The sequence below is a fragment of the Scyliorhinus torazame genome, chromosome 10 (genome assembly GCF_047496885.1).
Source record: "Scyliorhinus torazame isolate Kashiwa2021f chromosome 10, sScyTor2.1, whole genome shotgun sequence".
NCBI classification, from domain to species: domain Eukaryota; kingdom Metazoa; phylum Chordata; class Chondrichthyes; order Carcharhiniformes; family Scyliorhinidae; genus Scyliorhinus; species Scyliorhinus torazame.
This window is the reverse complement of record NC_092716.1, coordinates 173,882,422-173,900,465: the sequence shown is the minus strand read 5'-3', so window position 1 is coordinate 173,900,465 and position 18,044 is coordinate 173,882,422. Positions and strand designations below refer to the sequence as shown.

Genomic DNA, 18,044 nt, shown 5'->3' with positions numbered 1-18,044 from the left:
TGACCACTTGCTCGGGAGGCTGGTGAATGACGGGAAGCCGTTGGATATGGGGAGGCTCCCGTTAATTGTATGGAAATAGGGCTTAAGTGGTGATGATTGGTTTCTCAACATGCTCCGGAGAGATCCCGATTTCGCATATAGGAGCGGGCCAGTTGCATCATAAACTGTTTGGCGCCTGGTGCGGTTCTCGTTTTCGGCCTCTTCCGCTATTCACCGGCTTAATTTCGCTCAAGCGAAAGCGCAACGAGATCAGTGAATCGCCCCCTAAGTGCTGATGCCGGGACTGAACCGGTGGTATTCTACGACACCGAAAGCGGTGCCGGTCCCAGAGCATTTCAGGATCCGTTAATGGGCTAGCACCAGTGCCACGGGGTACCCGTGCGATTCCAATGCAAAATGGCGTCTGATTCGCTGAGGTCGAGATTGGCACTCAAGGAGCTGACAAGCTGCAGCCACATATAAGCACTCTACACCCCACACACACTCATTCCAGCCAGGTTTGCACCCTGAAGAGCGGCACCCAGCTTCACTGATGTAGAGTTCGAGACCGTGCTGGATGCCGTGGAGGAGAGGCAGGGCATCCTGTTCCTCAGGGTGGGAAAGAGGCTGCCACCCGCCACCATTTAATGGGTATAGTCTTATGGGTGTTTGGTCTTATAGATAGCTTCTTGATTAATAATGGGATCAGGGTTCTGGGGAGAAGGCAGGAAAATGGAGATGAGAAAGTATCAGCCATGATTGAATGGCGGAGCAGACTCGATGGGCCGAGTGGCCTAATTCTGTTCCTATGTCTTATGGCCTTATAGTAGCAAATGCCGTGAGCGCCATGGGCCCCCCCGCTAGGACCTGCCAGCAGTGCTGTAAAAGGCTGCACAACCTCCTCAGAGTGGCCAGGGTGAGTAAGCAGCACCGTGCTGATGACACCCACCCCCATCCCACACACTTGTACCCCCCAGCACACACACACGCCAGCAGTCTGCTCACACTCCACCCTGCATGACATGCCAACACACATACTGCCCGCCATGGCCGGGGGCCCTTCACACACAGGCCATTAGCTGCCCCCCACCGCGCTGTCCGTGTTCGGCTGCCTCACACTGTACATTTTCTGTCGACCCCCCTCCCCATCTCTCCCGCCAGGAGAAGGCGCGGCACAATCACAGGGAGAGAGAGCAGACTGGAGAGGTCCTGCCTGACCTGCGGCCCGTCACCACCATGGAGCAGCGGGCATTGGACCTGGTCGGTGGGCCCGGAGAATGGGCAGTCGCTGAGGCGGAGGTCGGCACTGGGGAACCAAGTGAGGCCTTGCTGAGTTACGGTGTCCCTATGGCACATGTGGCACCACCCCCACACCACACCACCACCTCCACACCACCACTCCACCACCCCTCTAGCACCCCACCACCCCTCACCTCCCCAACCCAGCACCCCTCCACCTCCCAACCCAGCACCCCTCCACCTCCCCAACCCAGCACCCCTCCACCTCCCCAACCCAGCACCCCTCCACCTCCCTAACCCAGCACCCCACCACCTCCCCAACCCAACACCACACCACCTCCCCAACCCAGCACCCCTCCACCTCCCCAACCCACCACCCCTCCACCTCCCCAACCCAGCACCCCTCCACCTCCCCAACCCACCACCCCTCCACCTCCCCAACCCAGCACCCCTCCACCTCCCCAACCCAGCACCCCTCCACCTCCCCAACCCAGCACCCCTCCACCTCCCTGACCCAGCACCCCACCACCTCCCCAACCCAACACCACACCACCTCCCCAACCCAGCACCCCTCCACCTCCCCAACCCACCACCCCTCCACCTCCCAATCTAGCATCCCTCCACCTCCCCAACCCACCACCCCTCCACCTCCCAACCCACCACCCCTCCACCTCCCCAAACCAGCACCCACCACCTCCCCAACCCAGCACCCCTCCACCTCCCAACCCAGCACCCCTCCACCTCCCAACCCACCACCCCTCCACCTCACCAACCCAGCACCCCTCCACCTCCCCAACCCAGCACCACACCACCTTTACACCACCCCTCACCTCCCCAACTCAGCACCCCACCACCTACCCACCACCGCTCCACCTCCCCAACCTAGCACCCCACCACCTCTACACCACCCCTTCACCTCACGAACGTAGCACCCTCCCCACCCCCCCACCTCCACCCCTCCACCAGCCCAACCAGGAGTCATGTCTTGTGTTTTACAGGATCACCTGGCGATGAGGCGGACCCATCTGGGACCCCCGCCCACGGACCCAACCCCAGCACACGTCAAATGACGAGGTGGGAGCGGACAGCGATGCCAGCCCGCAAATGCAAGCCCCTGACACCCTGGAGAATCAGTCTGGGGAGGACACCGACCTTCCGTCACACTGTCCCCAACACCCTCCACCATCCCAGAGACAATCACCTCGGTTGGGCACTTTAATGAAGAGGCTCCTGGGACACTATCTGGTTCACAACACACACATTCAGCGGTATATCAGGTGGAGGTATGAACCCCTGAGGGGGCAGGCGGTTGAAGGGCAGCCCGAGCTCAGGGACTAGCTGCCATCCAGACTTGGTCTTCGACTTCTGGAAAGGATGGTCCATCGATGTTGGAGATGCAGACACAGAGTCAGGGACTACATGAGGGGATATCCAACCACCTGCAGGAGCAGGAGGTGGTGCCGACCCAGGGCAACATTGAACAAGTGGCGTCCAGGGTGGAGGCACTTGGGCAAAGGTATCGGCCATGGGTCAGGATGTCCAAGGTTTGGGACACTTTATGTGGGCGAGGCACATGACAGGGTGGCCCTGTCACAGGCAGCCATGTACCATGGCCACCTGGACATTGCAGCAGTGCTCCAGAGCTTTGCCCCGTCACAACAGGTCATGGTTATGGTCGTGCAGGCCCGGTCGTTCCAGAGGATGGCTGCCAAAGGCGACCCAGGTAATGGCGGGAATCGGAGCAGGCCGCCTCCATCCCTGATGTAATGTCTGGGAAACCACCTAAACGGAGTGTTAGGGCCCATAAAGCCAGAACGTTAGACACCAGTTAAGTGGCATGGATGCAGCACACAGGATGGCATTAGGGGCTAGGGCGCACCCCTGCAGAAACATGTACACCTGTTTACAATAAACACCTGTGCACAAGACGTTCCAACCTGCCAGTGCTCTGTCATGAGGGTACAAAGGATGGGCAGGGCTGGCTGGGGGGGGAGGAGGAGCAGCTGTTGGAGGTGGCCATGTGCCTGGTCCCCCAGGTAAGCCACTGCACATTGCCCCAGTAACCGTCCCCCACCCTACATCCACACCGGACCCCGTCCCCATCTCAACCACCCCAAGGGTTCGATGGCATCGTGTGATGGAATGGCCAGCTCGCATGCAGGGATCACCCAGGTGGACAGTGGAAAGTGCCACTGTGGGCACGAGTCAGACATTGTCGAATGGTGCGGAGCACCAGACTTCATCGCAGATTGGGTCGTCATCATCCCCAACCCATGGACCAGACCTGCTGATACTGTCAACCCAGAGACCGCACCCCATAGTGTGGCAGCTGGTAATCGCGGAGGGGACTGCAGATGCGGGGGTTGGTGTGGGGGTGGGCTGAGATGTTCATGCCACCGTAGGCATGCCCCCTAGTCGGCGAACCTGGAGGTGACCAAATCGGTGTATGCAAATCATCAACGATCCAATTGCTTTCGAAAAAGGATGCATGTACAAAGAATTGTCAGGGGCCATAGAGGAGGAGCATCTCAATGTCATGCTTGGATCAGAAAATGAAAGTCTTAGTTTAATTTATTTTGCAATTTTAATTGGGCATTTTCACTTAAACAGAGAGAAGGGAATATATTAAGTGTATCTTGTGTTTAATTGAATGTAGGTGGTAGACATTCACTGAGCATCCTTGAGCTAGCCTAAAACTGTGGTTGGTAGGTTTGGAGTTATATGCATGTGATGCCTAACTCGAAATAAAGATAAAAATGTGCAAAGTTAGGCTCCAGTTTTATCCTTCATGTACTGGCTTTCTAGAATAGAACACCTTGAACATGTTCAGACTGCTGTATGATTATTCATCTTTGTGTAGCAAAGTGAATTGATTAGCTCGGCAAAGGTTTCCTGGATATAGAGAAGTAGCATGCTAAAGAGCTCCAGTAGCGGATTCCTAACTTGAAAAGACCAACATTGTGCTCTAGACCAAGGCTGACTACAACACCCTTCCCTAATTAACTACTTAATTGCTCCTATTTTCTTTAAAATCTACCATCAACTCCGTGTTCAAGCTGCTCTTCCCTTTGAATGATCCATCGTCGTTAGTATTTATTAAAGTTATGTGCAACTCCAATCAATAAACTCCTTCCTCAGTTACCATGCCCGAAGAGAGAATTGGCAACCATGGACTTCCATTGGATTGGTCCATTATTATGTATGCCAAAATATTGCACTAGTTTGCTTTTGCATCTGCAGTATGGCTGGCCAGGAATCTTCCCATTCTTATTGCCTGCCATCACGCATCTTGGAAGGATTTGCAGGTTGATGTTCAACCTGTTTGGTCATGTTATCAACAAACCTTCTGTGGCTATCAAGTGCTCAAATGTGGCTTGAATCTGGAGCTTCCACCCAGAGGTAGGAATGCTACCACTGTGCCACAAGATCTCATTTTATTTATTTATTTTAAACGCATTTTATTCAAACTTGTATCAAAGTAGGTTACAGCAAATAAACATGTGCCAAAATTGAGAGATTGACCCACAGTCATACTCACAGAATCATACCTTGCAGGTAATGTCCCAGACACCACTGTCACCATCCCTGGAAATGTCCATTCCCTTTTTTTTTTAAATGCATTTTATTCAAACCAATATCAAAGTAGGTTACAGCAAATAAACACCCCGGGAAACATTCTTCCCAACAATCAACTATACAGTTGGCACATATTTTCCTCCTTTTTCACCCCCGCCCCCCCCCCCCCCTTCCCCATTACCCCCCTGCGACGAACAGCTCCTCAAACACGGTCACAAACATCCTCCACCTTTTCTCAAACTCCCCTGAGCCCATTAACTCATGCTTTATCTTCTCTAACCGCAGGAAGTCATACAGGTCACCCAACCATGCTGCTACCCCCGGTGGCGATGCCGACTGCCACTCCAGCAAAATTCGTCGCCGTGCAATCAGAGAGGTGAAGGCCAAGACATCGGCCTTCCTCTTCTCCATGAACTCCGGCTTCTCTGAAACCCCAAATATCTCCACCAATGGGTCCGGGTCCACCTCCTCCTCCACTATCCTGGCTAAGACCGCAAACACTCCCGCCCAGAATTGTCCCAATTTTTCACAAACCCAAAACATGTGCGCATGATTCGCTGGCCCCCGCCCACACCTCTCACGCTCATCTGCTACCCCCTAAAGAACCCACTCATTCTCGCCCGAGTCATATGCACCCTGTGCACCACCTTAAACTGTATCAGACTCATCTTTGCACAAGAGGAGGTCCCGTTTACCCTTCGCAGTGCCTCACTCCATACTCCCCAATTGATCTCCATTCCCAACTCCGCTTCCCATTTCTCCTTGATCTTTACCACCCGCCTCCCTGTTCCCCCAGCCACTTATATATATATCCCCAATTCTTCCCTCACCTTCCACATCCGGAAGCAGCAGTCACTCCAGCAGGGTGTAACAAGACCTCATTTTAATCAGTAAACTAGTGATTCCAAATGTTATGGGGTTATTCCTATAGTGAAGTATTTGACTGCTCTATCTTTATAATCATGCTTCAGATTCCACAGTCTTACTGACATACTCACCAATATTCGGAAGCCTTTTTCTCTCACTTTACGCAAGTAAAGCTTCCTTTGAACTTCCTTTTTGTCCAGACCATTTCCTGGTTTGGCCGCTACTAAGACAAAATCAACATTGTCCTGAAACATAAGAACACCAAAGTTAAGAAAATGGACAGTTTGTCAGACATAATGAATTATATTGTTTCTATAATGAGCTCCATCTTCCATAAAATGTATATTGCACCTATCTTGGGCCTGTTAGCGGAGCTGGACGGAGGTCTAATTTTCATCTCACTAAAGACTGCTGATGTGACAGTGTAGAAGAAAGTCAAACTCTTGCTATACCTAATGATGAATGGTTAAATGAGAAAATGTATAAAAAACATTACTCTGCTTCAAACCTGCTTGTACCTGACTTGAAAGTGCTCGATAAGACAATGCACCGGGCCCAAAGGCACATGACTGAACAATATGGAGGGAGCTCTAACCTAGCGTACACCTGATTTAGAAGTGTTTGATTGGTCAGTGTTAAAGGTCTATGCTGTTTCTGACTTGACAATACTTGATGGAGCCCTGTAGACACAAGTTTTAATCTGCATTTTATTTTATGTTGTAACTAATCTGTTACTTTTAAATCAGACAACTTGTTTTGAGCTGTATTCTGTGTATAACTACTTCACTTAGGAGTGCTTCACGGGTGGTGTATTGATGAATTGAGTAAAGGCGGAAAAATAGGGGTTCTACATTTCTACAATACACAGTTATGTGAGTGAACACCACTGTGTATTCGTCTACTGTACACAGCAATGTGACTAAGTGGTACTTTTCTATCTTTCAGTACTACACATTATTGGCATGATTTACCAGCATCATTGCGCCCGACTTGATGGAGTGACGAGGCCGTTGTTGAACCTCGTGAGAGGCCTCTCACAAGATTCATGATGTTCAAGACGTCTCACGAGATTAAACCGAACCTCGCGATCTGGATCTCGCCCTTGCCGGATTCTCCCAGCGCCCAGGAACGAACGGATTCCCCAGAGAGGCCTCGACCTGGTGCCATTTGTACTCGGCCACAAAAAATCACTAAGTGTGGGTGAATACCGGTGTGGATCTCACCCAAAATGTCAGCGCGAAACATCCTACCAAACTAATTGGATCTTTTGAAAGAGAAAGAAACGAGTTACCAGAGTAGCATTATCCTCGAGCATCAGGCATTCTTCTGCATTCTGGGGCCCAATGTAAATCATCTCGTTCTGTCAATAAAGATGTTAGAGTGTCATTCACTTGCTGTGGGATAGGCTCACAGCTGTAACCAAAGTGTTTTCAACGATCTTTGCCTGTGGCCTTACTGAATCACCCATCATCAACATCCTTGAGATTACCATTAACCAGAATTTGAACAGAACTATCCATATAAATACTGAAGATGCAAGAGCAGGGGAGAGGCTGGGAATTCTGCAATGAATAACTCAACTTCTGATTTCCAGCACCTGTTTACCATCTACAGGGCAGAAGTGAGAAATATATTGAAATACATCTCACTTTACTGGATGAGTGCAACTCTAACAACATTCAAGAAGCTCCATCATGCTTAATTGGCACCCTCTCCACCACCTTAAACATTCACTCCCTCCACCACAACCCGCCTCTTGCCACCCATGTACAAATTAAATACATACTTTCCATGTTTATGATTACAGGCCTATTCATGTGATCTCCCTGCTCCTCTATCTCTATCTCATTATATGGAGGCCTGTAGAATATCCTCCATCATACATGGTGAAATCATACCATTCATTGCTTCTCAACTGTAACCAAATGGATTCTGTCCTTGGCCCATCCTCTCTCTTTTCAACACTACAATATCTTCCCTAATCAGTACTACCATCCCACCTCCCTTTTTCCTTTCCCTATCTTTTCAGAACACTTCACACATTTGAACATCAAGCACTCAGCCTTACCATTTTAAGCCACATTGCTGTTATTGCCATTATATCATATTCCCACATGGCTATTTTATTCATGGTCTCCAACATTCTTCAGCACACGTGTGCTTATATGCATTCTAAATCTGTCTTTGTATTCATTGTAATCCTTCTTAGCCTGCTCCTAACTAATAGGATACTATTTCCGTCTCTCCTTTCATCCAACATACTTACTCCTTTATGTATTTTATTCTCCTTTTTTACTTCCATACACTGGTGCCCACTCCTTATCAAATTAGTTTAAACCTTTTCCAACTACACTAGTAAATCTCGCTGTGAGAGCATTGGTCTTGGTCCTGATGAGGTGCAACCCATTCCTTTTGAATAAGTGCATCATCCCACAACTGGTCCCAGTGCCCCAAGAATGTGAAGGCTGTACTCCTGCCCCATGTTTGAAGCCACGCATTGATCCTTCATAGTTTTAATCTCACATCTGGCACTGGGATTAATCCAGAGATTACTGCTTTCTGAGGTTCCATTTTTTACTTTCTCACCAGCTCCTAAAAGTACGACCATAAGATCTCAGTGCCTGCCTCCCCTCTATGCCATTGGTGACATGTGCCACAATTTCTGGTTCACTCCCTTCTCCCTGAAGAATATTCAGCATCCTCTCAGTAAAGTGCTTTACCCTGGCATCAGGGAGGCAAAGCACCATGTGGACAGTGTGGTGCCGATTACAGAAATACCTGTCTGTACCTCTAATTTTGGAAACTCCTTTAATAATTCTTTAAACAAACCAATTAAGCATGTCGCAAAGCATCCAATTGCAGGCAATAATTCCCACAGTGTAATTTAAAAAACCTTTACCTGCAATAATATTTCAATGCTCAATATGCAAAGCCGTTGTATGCATGTGGGCAAGAATCATACCAACTGCAGAATGCGTGGCCATTGAAAACAGTGAAATGCATCAAACATAAGAGGTGTAAAGCAGATTAGAGGATTAGATTCCAACAGTGAGATTATCAGCAATCCCAACCTGAAAGAGTAATTAAGAATTTTTACTTAAATAGCACTTGATTGCTTCGCACAAATCCCACAAAGTACTTTCCATGTTTCTGTGTGCATGATTACAGGCCTATTTGTGTTCAGTCATATTTCCTTGTTTAGTTCTCTGAAAGATTATAATCATAAGTGTTTGACTATGATTACACTAAATGTAATCAAGGGCTGGTAATATGATGGAAATGAACTGGTAGGTGCAGGAATTAAGTATCACAAAGCTCGGTGTGAGGATGAAACTGGTGATACACTAATGAGAGAGTTAGGGTGGTATTCTTCAGTGTTGTGTTCGATCTTCGCCATTAGAAACTCTGTACTATACCTATCTGTTGGAGTCCATTAGATGTTGCTGTATTGTTGTTCAGCATTAATCGCCATGATTTAGCAGCCCCGTTAGCCATGGACGCAAATCATCGAATCATAGAATTTACAGTGCAGAAGGAGGCCATTCGGCCCATCGGGTCTGCACTGGCCCTTGAAAAGAGCACCCCACTTAAGCCCACACCTCACCCTATCCTCGTAACCCAGTAATCCCAACTAAACTTTTGGACACTAAGGGCAATTTATCACGGCCAATCACCTACTTCCCTATGGCCACTAAATCACGTCAGGCCAAAAACGGGATTTGCGCCGGCGATTTCGCATTGCAATCTTCAAAGGCCCTCCAATGACACGATTTACTCCCAGGAAAGGTGCAACCCTGATTAGCATGAATTTGAATTCATTATGGTATACTTAGCGGGCTTATCGTCATATCTTCTGCCCTCAACTAAACTTCCCACCCACCAGCCATGATGCATACCAGTGTGAATCATTACGGCTCTTACAAATGGGAACCAGGTGCCGTGACCTCCAAAAGGGAGGAAGGAGGTGAGCACCACTGTTTTCACAGCACCACAGAGTCGAAAGGGGCAGAGGCCACTGAGCAACTCAGGGGGTGGGGGTAGGAGGAGGAGGACATCAGCTGTCAGTGGCTTTCCTTGCCAGGGAGGTAACAATATTTGGTGTCAGTCTTGCAGTCTGCTGTCAGTGTGGTGTGAGTCTGCACACAGTGTGGTATGAGTCTGCTCCCTTTGATGTGTGACTACTCTCTGTGATATGTGAGTCTGCTCACTGCTCTCTGTGATGCGAGAGTTTGCTCTCTGTGATGGGAGAGTCTGCTCTCTGTGATGGGAGAGTCTGCTCTCTGTGATGGGAGAGTCTGCTCCCTGTGATGTGAGAGTCTGCTCTCTAATGAGTCAATCTGCTCTCAGTGAGATGCTCTCTGTGATGGGAGAGTCTGCTCTCTGTGATGGGAGAGTCTGCTCCCTGTGATGCGAGTGTCTGCTCTCTCTGTGGCACGGGTGTCTGCTCTCTGAGATGCGAGAGTCTGCTCTCTCTGTGGCACGGGTGTCTGCTCTCTGAGATGCGAGAGTCTGCTCTCTCTGAGGCACGGGTGTCTGCTCTCTGAGATGCGAGAGTCAGCTCTCTCTGAGGCACGGGTGTCTGCTCTCTGAGATGCGAGAGTCTGCTCTCTCTGTGATGTGTGAGTCTGTTCACTGTGATGCCAGAGTCTGCTCTCTGTGACCTGTGTGTCTGCTTTCTATGATGTCTCTGTCCTCTCTCTAATGTGCCAGTCTGCTCTCTGTGATCTCTGTGTCTGCTCTCTATGATGTGTCTGTCCGCTCTCTAATGTGCCAGTCACCTCTCTGTGATGTGAGAGTCTTCTCTCTGATGTGAGAGTGTGCTCTCTGTGACGTGTGTGTCTGCTGTCTGAGATGCGAGAGTCTGCTCTCTCTGTGGCACGGGTGACTGCTCTCTGAGATGCGAGAGTCAGCTCTCTCTGAGGCACGGGTGTCTGCTCTCTGAGATGCGAGAGTCTGCTCTCTCTGTGACGTGTGTGTCTCATCTCTGAGATGCGAGAGTCTGCTCTCTCTGTGGCATGGGTGTCTGCTCTCTGAGACGCGAGAGTCAGCTCTCTCTGAGGCACGGGTATCTGCTCTCTGAGATGCGAGAGTCTGCTCTCTCTGTGGCACGGGTGTCTGCCCTCTGAGATGCGAGTGTCTGCTCTCTCTGTGGCACGGGTGTCTGCTCTCTGAGATGCGAGAGTCTGCTCTCTCTGTGGCACGGGTGTCTGCTCTCTGAGATGCGAGTGTCTACTCTCTCTGTGGCACGGGTGTCTGCTCTCTGAGATGCGAGTGTCTGCTCTCTCTGTGGCACGGGTGTCTGCTCTCTGAGATGCGAGTGTTTGCTCTCTCTGTGGCACTGGTGTCTGCTCTCTGTGATGCGAGTGTCTGCTCTCTCTGTGGCACGGGTGTCTGCTCTCTGAGATGCGAGTGTCTGCTCTCTCTGTGGCACGGGTATCTGCTCTCTGAGATGCGAGAGTCAGCTCTCTCTGAGGCTCGGGTGTCTGCTCTCTGAGATGCGAGAGTCAGCTCTCTCTGAGGCACGGGTGTCTGCTCTCTGAGATGCGAGAGTCTGCTCTCTCTGTGACGTGTGTGTCTGCTCTCTGAGATGCAAGAGTCTGCTCTCTCTGTGGCATGGGTGTCTGCTCTCTGAGATGCGAGAGTCTGCTCTCTCTGTGGCACGGGTGTCTGCTCTCTGAGATGCGAGTGTCTGCTCTCTCTGTGGCACGGGTATCTGCTCTCTGAGATGCGAGAGTCAGCTCTCTCTGAGGCTCGGGTGTCTGCTCTCTGAGATGCGAGAGTCAGCTCTCTCTGAGGCACGGGTGTCTGCTCTCTGAGATGCGAGAGTCTGCTCTCTCTGTGACGTGTGTGTCTGCTCTCTGAGATGCAAGAGTCTGCTCTCTCTGTGGCATGGGTGTCTGCTCTCTGAGATGCGAGAGTCCGCTCTCTCTGAGGCACGGGTGTCTGCTCTCTGAGATGCGAGAGTCCGCTCTCTCTGAGGCACGGGTGTCTGCTCTCTGAGATGCGAGAGTCTGCTCTCTCTGTGGCACGGGTGTCTGCTCTCTGAGATGCGAGAGTCTGCTCTCTCTGAGGCACGGGTGTCTGCTCTCTGAGATGCGAGAGTCAGCTCTCTCTGAGGCACGGGTGTCTGCTCTCTGAGATGCGAGAGTCTGCTCTCTCTGAGGCACGGGTGTCTGCTCTCTGAGATGCGAGAGTCAGCTCTCTCTGAGGCACGGGTGTCTGCTCTCTGAGATGCGAGAGTCAGCTCTCTCTGAGGCACGGGTGTCTGCTCTCTGAGATGTGTTGATTTGTCTAATGTCACGTGTACCGAGGTACAGTGGAATGTATTGAACTGTGTGCAGCTCAGACAGATCATTCTGTACATGAAAAGAAAATACATAATAGGGCAAACATAAAATACACAATGTAAATATATAGGCATCGGGTGAAGCATACTCAGTAGAGAAGATGTGTGAAGAGATCAGTTCAGTCCGTAAGAGGGTCATTTAGGAGTCTGGTAACAGTGGAGAAGAAGCAGCTGTTTTTGAGTCTGTTCGTGCGTGTTCTCAGACTTTTATATCTCCTGCCCGATGGAAGAAGTTGGAAGAGTGAGTAAGCCGGGTGGGAAGGGTCTTTGATTTTGCTGCCCGCTTATCGAAGACAGATGCAAAGTTTCTAGCGAAGGTATTGGCAAGACATCCTGCGTCCCGGGGATAATTTCAGAAAAACAGGCAGGATTTATCAAGGGGAGACATCTGTTCGCCAATGTCCGGAGGCTGCTTAATGTGGTTCTGGCCCCTCTCCATCCCCTGAAACAGAGATGATTATTTATATGGATGCAATTAAGGAATGGAGCTATTTATTTGAGGTCTTGTGCAGATTTAGTTATGGACCCATGTTTATATCTTGGATTGGCTTTTGAATAGAGGCCCCACTGCCAGTGTCCATACATATGCTTTAAACTTCTGACTGGGAAGAGGCACAAGACAGAGGTATCCATTGTCTCCTCAACTGTTTGCCCAGGCTGTTGAACCGCTGGCTATTGCACTGAGGTCATCTGCAAAGTGGAGGGGAATAGATAGAGTGGGCAGGGACCACACATAGGATGTCCTTATATGCAGACGATCTGTTACTATATATGACGGACCCACTCTCCAGTGCAGAGGAGATAATGAAACTGCTCAAGTGTTTTCGCTCCATTTCGCAGTACTGATTGAATCTGGGTAAAAGCAAATGTTTTCTGGTGAATCCCCCAGGAAGGGGAGCGGACCTGAGGAAGTTGCCTTTTTGCCTGACCAGGTCCAACTTCCATTATCTGGGAGTGCATGGCCCACGACTGGGCCTCATTACAGAAGCTAAATTTTGGCGCCCTGGTTAGAGCGGTGAAGGAGGACATTAAGAGATGGGATAGCTTCCCGCTGACTTTGGCTGGAAGGATCCAATCGATTAAAATGAATATCCTCCCAAGATTTCTGTTTTTCTTTCAGTGCCTTCCAGTTTTCCTTTCAAAGTCTTTTTTTACAGCCGTAAATAAGATGATCTCAACTTTTATTTGGGCAAGTAAGTCCCCGTAGGGGGTTTTACAAAGGAATAGACAATGAGGAGGTCTTGCATTGCCCAACCTGTTACATTATTTTTGGGCTGTGAATATTGAAAAGGTAAGGAGGTAACACAGAGGGGCAGAGTCCATGAGGAGGCAGATGGCGAGGAATGACTGTAAAGGTACCAGCCTAAGGGCACTGGTTATGGGTCCCCTTCCCTTTTCCCCAATGAATGGATTTTCAATCCAGTGATGGTGGCCACCTTGAAAATATGGTGACAATTTAGGTAACACTTCAGACAGGGTGCTATGTCAATTTTGGATGGGGTGTGGAGTGAGGCCCTAAACCGGGCAGCATGAGTGAGTAGACACCAATGTCCCCCCCCCCCCCCCCCCCCCCCCCCACCCCCCCCCCGGAGACATTTTTTCCTCCACACGAGAATCCACTCCCAACTCTCCATGCGACCCACAACCTTCCCTCCACCCCCTCGTCCCTTCAATCCCCCCAATCCTTCCGTCACACCCTCCACCATCACTGTGAACCATTCATGTGGCTAACGATGCCCTCTCTGTGCCTCCTCAGGTGCTCTCCCACAATCGCCAGGAGTGGGTCCAGACTGGCGGTGGGGTGCCGGACATAAGAATCCTCACCACCTTTGAGGAGCGGGCGCTGGAGGTGGCGGGTAGCTGAGGACAGAGCGGTCACCAACGCGGTGGCTGGCGGACGCCGCAGAGGTGAGGGACCACTGGGCCCCAGCCAAAGGACCTGTCAAAAGTGAGTTGTTATTGCCTTACTAACTGACCCATCCTCCATCTTGAAACTGCAGTCCATGGGTATCGGTGTACCAATAATGCTGACCCAGCAACAGTGAAGAAGACCCGCCGAATGGTCTCCTTCCACATTATAGTGATTCTATGATTCAACATGGTAACTTCACTCTTCCATTGGTTATATGGTTGACACTCATCAAACAATGGATGGTAGTCATACCCCAACACTCTGCACTTGGATTCACCCATTTGTTTTCCAAATTTATCTAACTCACTCTTCTTAGGTTAGAATTCAGAATAATGGGCGGGATTCTCTTATAATGTCCCCACGCCGGCGTGAAAACCGGCGGCAACCACGCCGGCGTCAACGGTTCCCAAAAGTGAGAAATTCTCCCCTTCCTAGGAGGCTACGTTGGTGCTGGAGTGGTCCCCGCAGCGACAGCCGGCGCGAAACGGCCGGCGCGGGTTCGCGCATACGCAGAACGACCGTCGTGAATCCGCGCATGCGTGGAACGGCCGGCATATTTCTGCGCATGCGCGCTACGGCCGCTGTACCTCTGCGCATGTGCAGGGGTTCCCTTCTCCGCACCGGCCCCTGGGCAATATGGCGGAGCCCAACAGGGGCCCGGCGCAGAATAAAGTAGGCCCCCAAGGAACCAGCCCGCCCACCGATCGGTGGGCCCCGATCGCAGGCCAGGCCACCGCGGGGGACCCCCCAGGGTCGGATCCCCCCGCCCTCCCTCCAGGATGGCCCCTGCACACTCACCTTCCAGGTCCCGCCGTGTGGGAACTGAGTAACCCACGCCGGCGGGACTCGGCCAAACACGCGGCCACTCAACCCATCGGGGCCCGGACAATCGTCGGGGGTGCCGCTGTCAACGGTCCGCGACCAGCGCGGCGGGAATCACACGGGCGCCCGAGAATCGCGCCGGAGAATGGGGAAGCCGGCGTCAGGGCGCGATTCCCGCATCCCCCCAGGGATTTTCTGACCCGGCGCTGGGTCGGAGAATCCCGGCCATAGTCTTTCATCCAGAGTATTCTCAGTTTGCAATCTTTTGTACTTACTAGCAGGAACCATCCTCTACTACCATTATTAAATTCTGATGGTATCTCTGTAATAAGAACTAGAAAGCAAGTCTTGACTTTTTCAACTCCATTTTATTGTGTTCTACAATCACTGCTCTTTCAACTGCACAATGCCACCTGTATTTCCTTTACATGTATATTTTTTAATCTTTCAGCATATGTATGAATTTATCAAACAAAAAGTGTGGTCTATTAAACAATTAAAGCTCCAATTCTAACTTAAGCACTGGGGAGCATTAATGCTTTCCAAACATCCTCAATGTGAAGACGTGGCTTCTTCTCCATAAGGACTATGCTGTGGTCACTCCGACCGATTCGGTCAAGAATAGATGCATCTGCCATAGCTAGGTGAGGACAAGGTCAAATTGTTTTTTCCCTCTTGTTGGTTCCCACACCATCTGCTGCATGCCCAATCTAGCAACTATGATGTTTATAAATCAGCCAGCTTGCTCTGTAGTGGTGCGACCCAGCCACATTTGGTGATAGACATTGAAGTCCCCAGCCTTAGTGCTTTGTCCAAATGGTGTTCAGCATGGAGTATTCATCAGCTGAGCGAGGAACCGGCGGAGGGCATGTGGTTATCAGCAGGCAGTTTCCTTGTCGGTGTTTAACTTGATGCCATGAGACTTCATGAGATCCAGAGTCAATGTTGACTCCCAGGGCAACTCCTTTCCGACTGTATACAACTGTGCTCCCACCCCTGGTGGGTCTGACTTGCTGGTGGGAATTGGAGGGGATTGGAGGCACAAGCCTCCGGTAAGGTTGGTGACATGGAACGTCCGGGGACTGAATGAGCCGGTTAAAAAGGTCACGCACCTCAGGAGCTTGAAAGCGGGGGTTATCTTTTTGCAGGAGACTCACCGCCGTGTGAAGGACCAGGTTAGGTTAAGGAAGGGGTGAGTCGAGCAGATTTTTCACTCGGAGTTCGATTTAAAATCAAGGGGTGTGGCGATTTTAATGAGCAAAAAAATGGGATTTGTGAGTGCGAAGGAGGTGAGGGATCCAGGTGGGAGATATGTGATTGTGAGTGGGGTATTGGAAGGGGCACCGGTCGTATTGGTAAATGTGTATGCCCCAAATTGGTGTGGGTTTTATGAGAGGGTTGCTGGCAGCAATCTTGGATTTGGCCACGCACCAGTTGATGATGGGAGGAGATTTTAACTGTATCCTGGATTCGAGGGTGGATAGATCGAGCCCCAGGTCGATGGGTAGGGTACGAATGGCGAGGGAGCTGGGGGGGGTTAATGGAGAGGATGGGTATGGTGGATCCATGGCGCTTTCAGAACCCAGGGGTAAGGGAGTATTCCTTCTTTTCACACGTCCATAAGGTGTATTCGAGGATTGACTACTTTGTAGTGAGTCGGGAGATTCTGGTTTGGGTGGAGGGGGCAGAGTATGCGGGGATAGTTATCTCGGATCATGTACCCCACGGGCTGGATATTCGGTTCAGTTCGGGACGAGAGCAGAGGCAGGGGTGGAGGTTTGACTCGGAGTTGTTGGCGGATGGAGGTTTTTGTGATAAGGTGCGGTTGGCGATTAGGGATTATGTGGAGTTCAATCAGAATGGGGAGGTGTCGGTGGGCATTTTTTGGGAAGCACTGAAGGCAGTGGTCCGGGGAGAAATTTTCTAATTTACGGTTCATGCGAATAAGGAAAGGAGGGCGGAACATGATCGTCTAGTGAGTGAGATAGCGGAGATGGACAGGGAATATTCGAGGATGCCCACCGTGGAGGGATTGGTGAGGAGGAAAAAGTTGCAGAGGAATTTGGCAGGCTGTCAACGGGGAGGGCAATAGGGCAACTGCGTAGGGCAAGAGGGGTGCAATACGAGAATGGGGAGAAGGCGAGCCGCATGCTGGCGCACCAGCTGCGGAGGCAGGCTGTGTCCAGGGAAATATTGAAGATCCGGATTGGGGCTGGGGATGTGGCGTCAGAGCCAGGGAAGATAAATGAGGCATTTAGAGAGTATTACCAGGGACTTTATGAGGTAGACCCAGGAGGAGAGGAGGAGGACATGGGGTGGTTTCTGGTCGAGCTGGAATTTCCCCAGGCGGAAGAAGCAAAGAGGCAGGCATTGGAGGAGCCCCTGGGGCTGAGGGAGGTGCTGGATAGTATTGGGGTATGAAGTCGGGGAAGGCCCCTGGGCCGAATGGGTACCCGGCAGAATTTTATAAGGAATTTGCGGCGGACCTGGCACCACATCTGTTGGGGGCGTTTAATGAAGCACTGGAGAAGGGGGAGTTGCCGGAGACGATGAAGCAGGCAGTAATCACACTAATCCCAAAAAAAGGGAAGGATCCGATGGAACGTGTGTCGTATAGACCCATATCACGATTGAACACGGATGTGAAAGTATTGGCTAAGTTGTTGGCGGGGAGGATGGTGGATTGTGTCCTGGGGGTGGTTGCAGAAGATCAAACAGGCTTCGTGAAGGGCAGGCAGCTCGCGGGTAATACAAGACGGCTGTTGAATGTGTTGATGAGTTCGTCGAGAGCTCTAGTACCGGAGGTGGTGTCGTCCATGGACGCGGAGGAGACATTTGATCGGGTGGAGTGGCGGTACTTGTTCGAAGTTTTGGGTAGGTTTGGGTTTGGGCCGAGATTTGTGGCATGGGTGCAGTTGCTGTTTGTGGCACCAAGAGCGAGGGTGAGGACGAATGATATGAGCTCACGAAGCTTTGACATACACAGGGGTACGAGGCTGTTGCCGCTGCTGTTTGCGCTGGCCGTAGAGCCGTTGGCGATGGCTCTCAGGGGGTCGGCAGAGTGGCAGGGGATAATGAGGGGACAGAGGGAGCATCGGGTGTCGCTCTATGCCGATGACCTCTTGCTGTATGTTTCGGATCCGTTGAAGAGTATGGGAAGGATTATGGGCGTATTGGGGAGGTTTGGAGGGTTCTCGGGATACAAGCTGAATGTAGGGAAAAGCAAGGTAGTCCCAGTGAATGAGCTGGCACAGTGGGCTAATTTAGGGGGGATGCCACTTATGGTAGCGAGGGATAGGTTTA

The 18,044-nt window shown here is 50.9% G+C and overlaps 1 protein-coding gene across 2 annotated transcripts in view; it reads right to left on the bottom strand.

The window, feature by feature from the left end:
• LOC140431052 (anoctamin-9-like) overlaps positions 1-18,044 on the bottom strand; it is a 368,406-nt gene that overhangs the window by 324,487 nt on the left and 25,875 nt on the right. For both annotated transcript variants that reach the window (XM_072518965.1, XM_072518966.1), the window contains exons 2-3: positions 6,953-7,021; positions 5,793-5,906 (exon numbers count right to left, since the gene is read on the bottom strand). In XM_072518965.1, the coding sequence (XP_072375066.1) occupies positions 5,793-5,906; positions 6,953-7,021 (183 nt within the window). The remainder of the gene's footprint in view (positions 1-5,792; positions 5,907-6,952; positions 7,022-18,044) is intronic.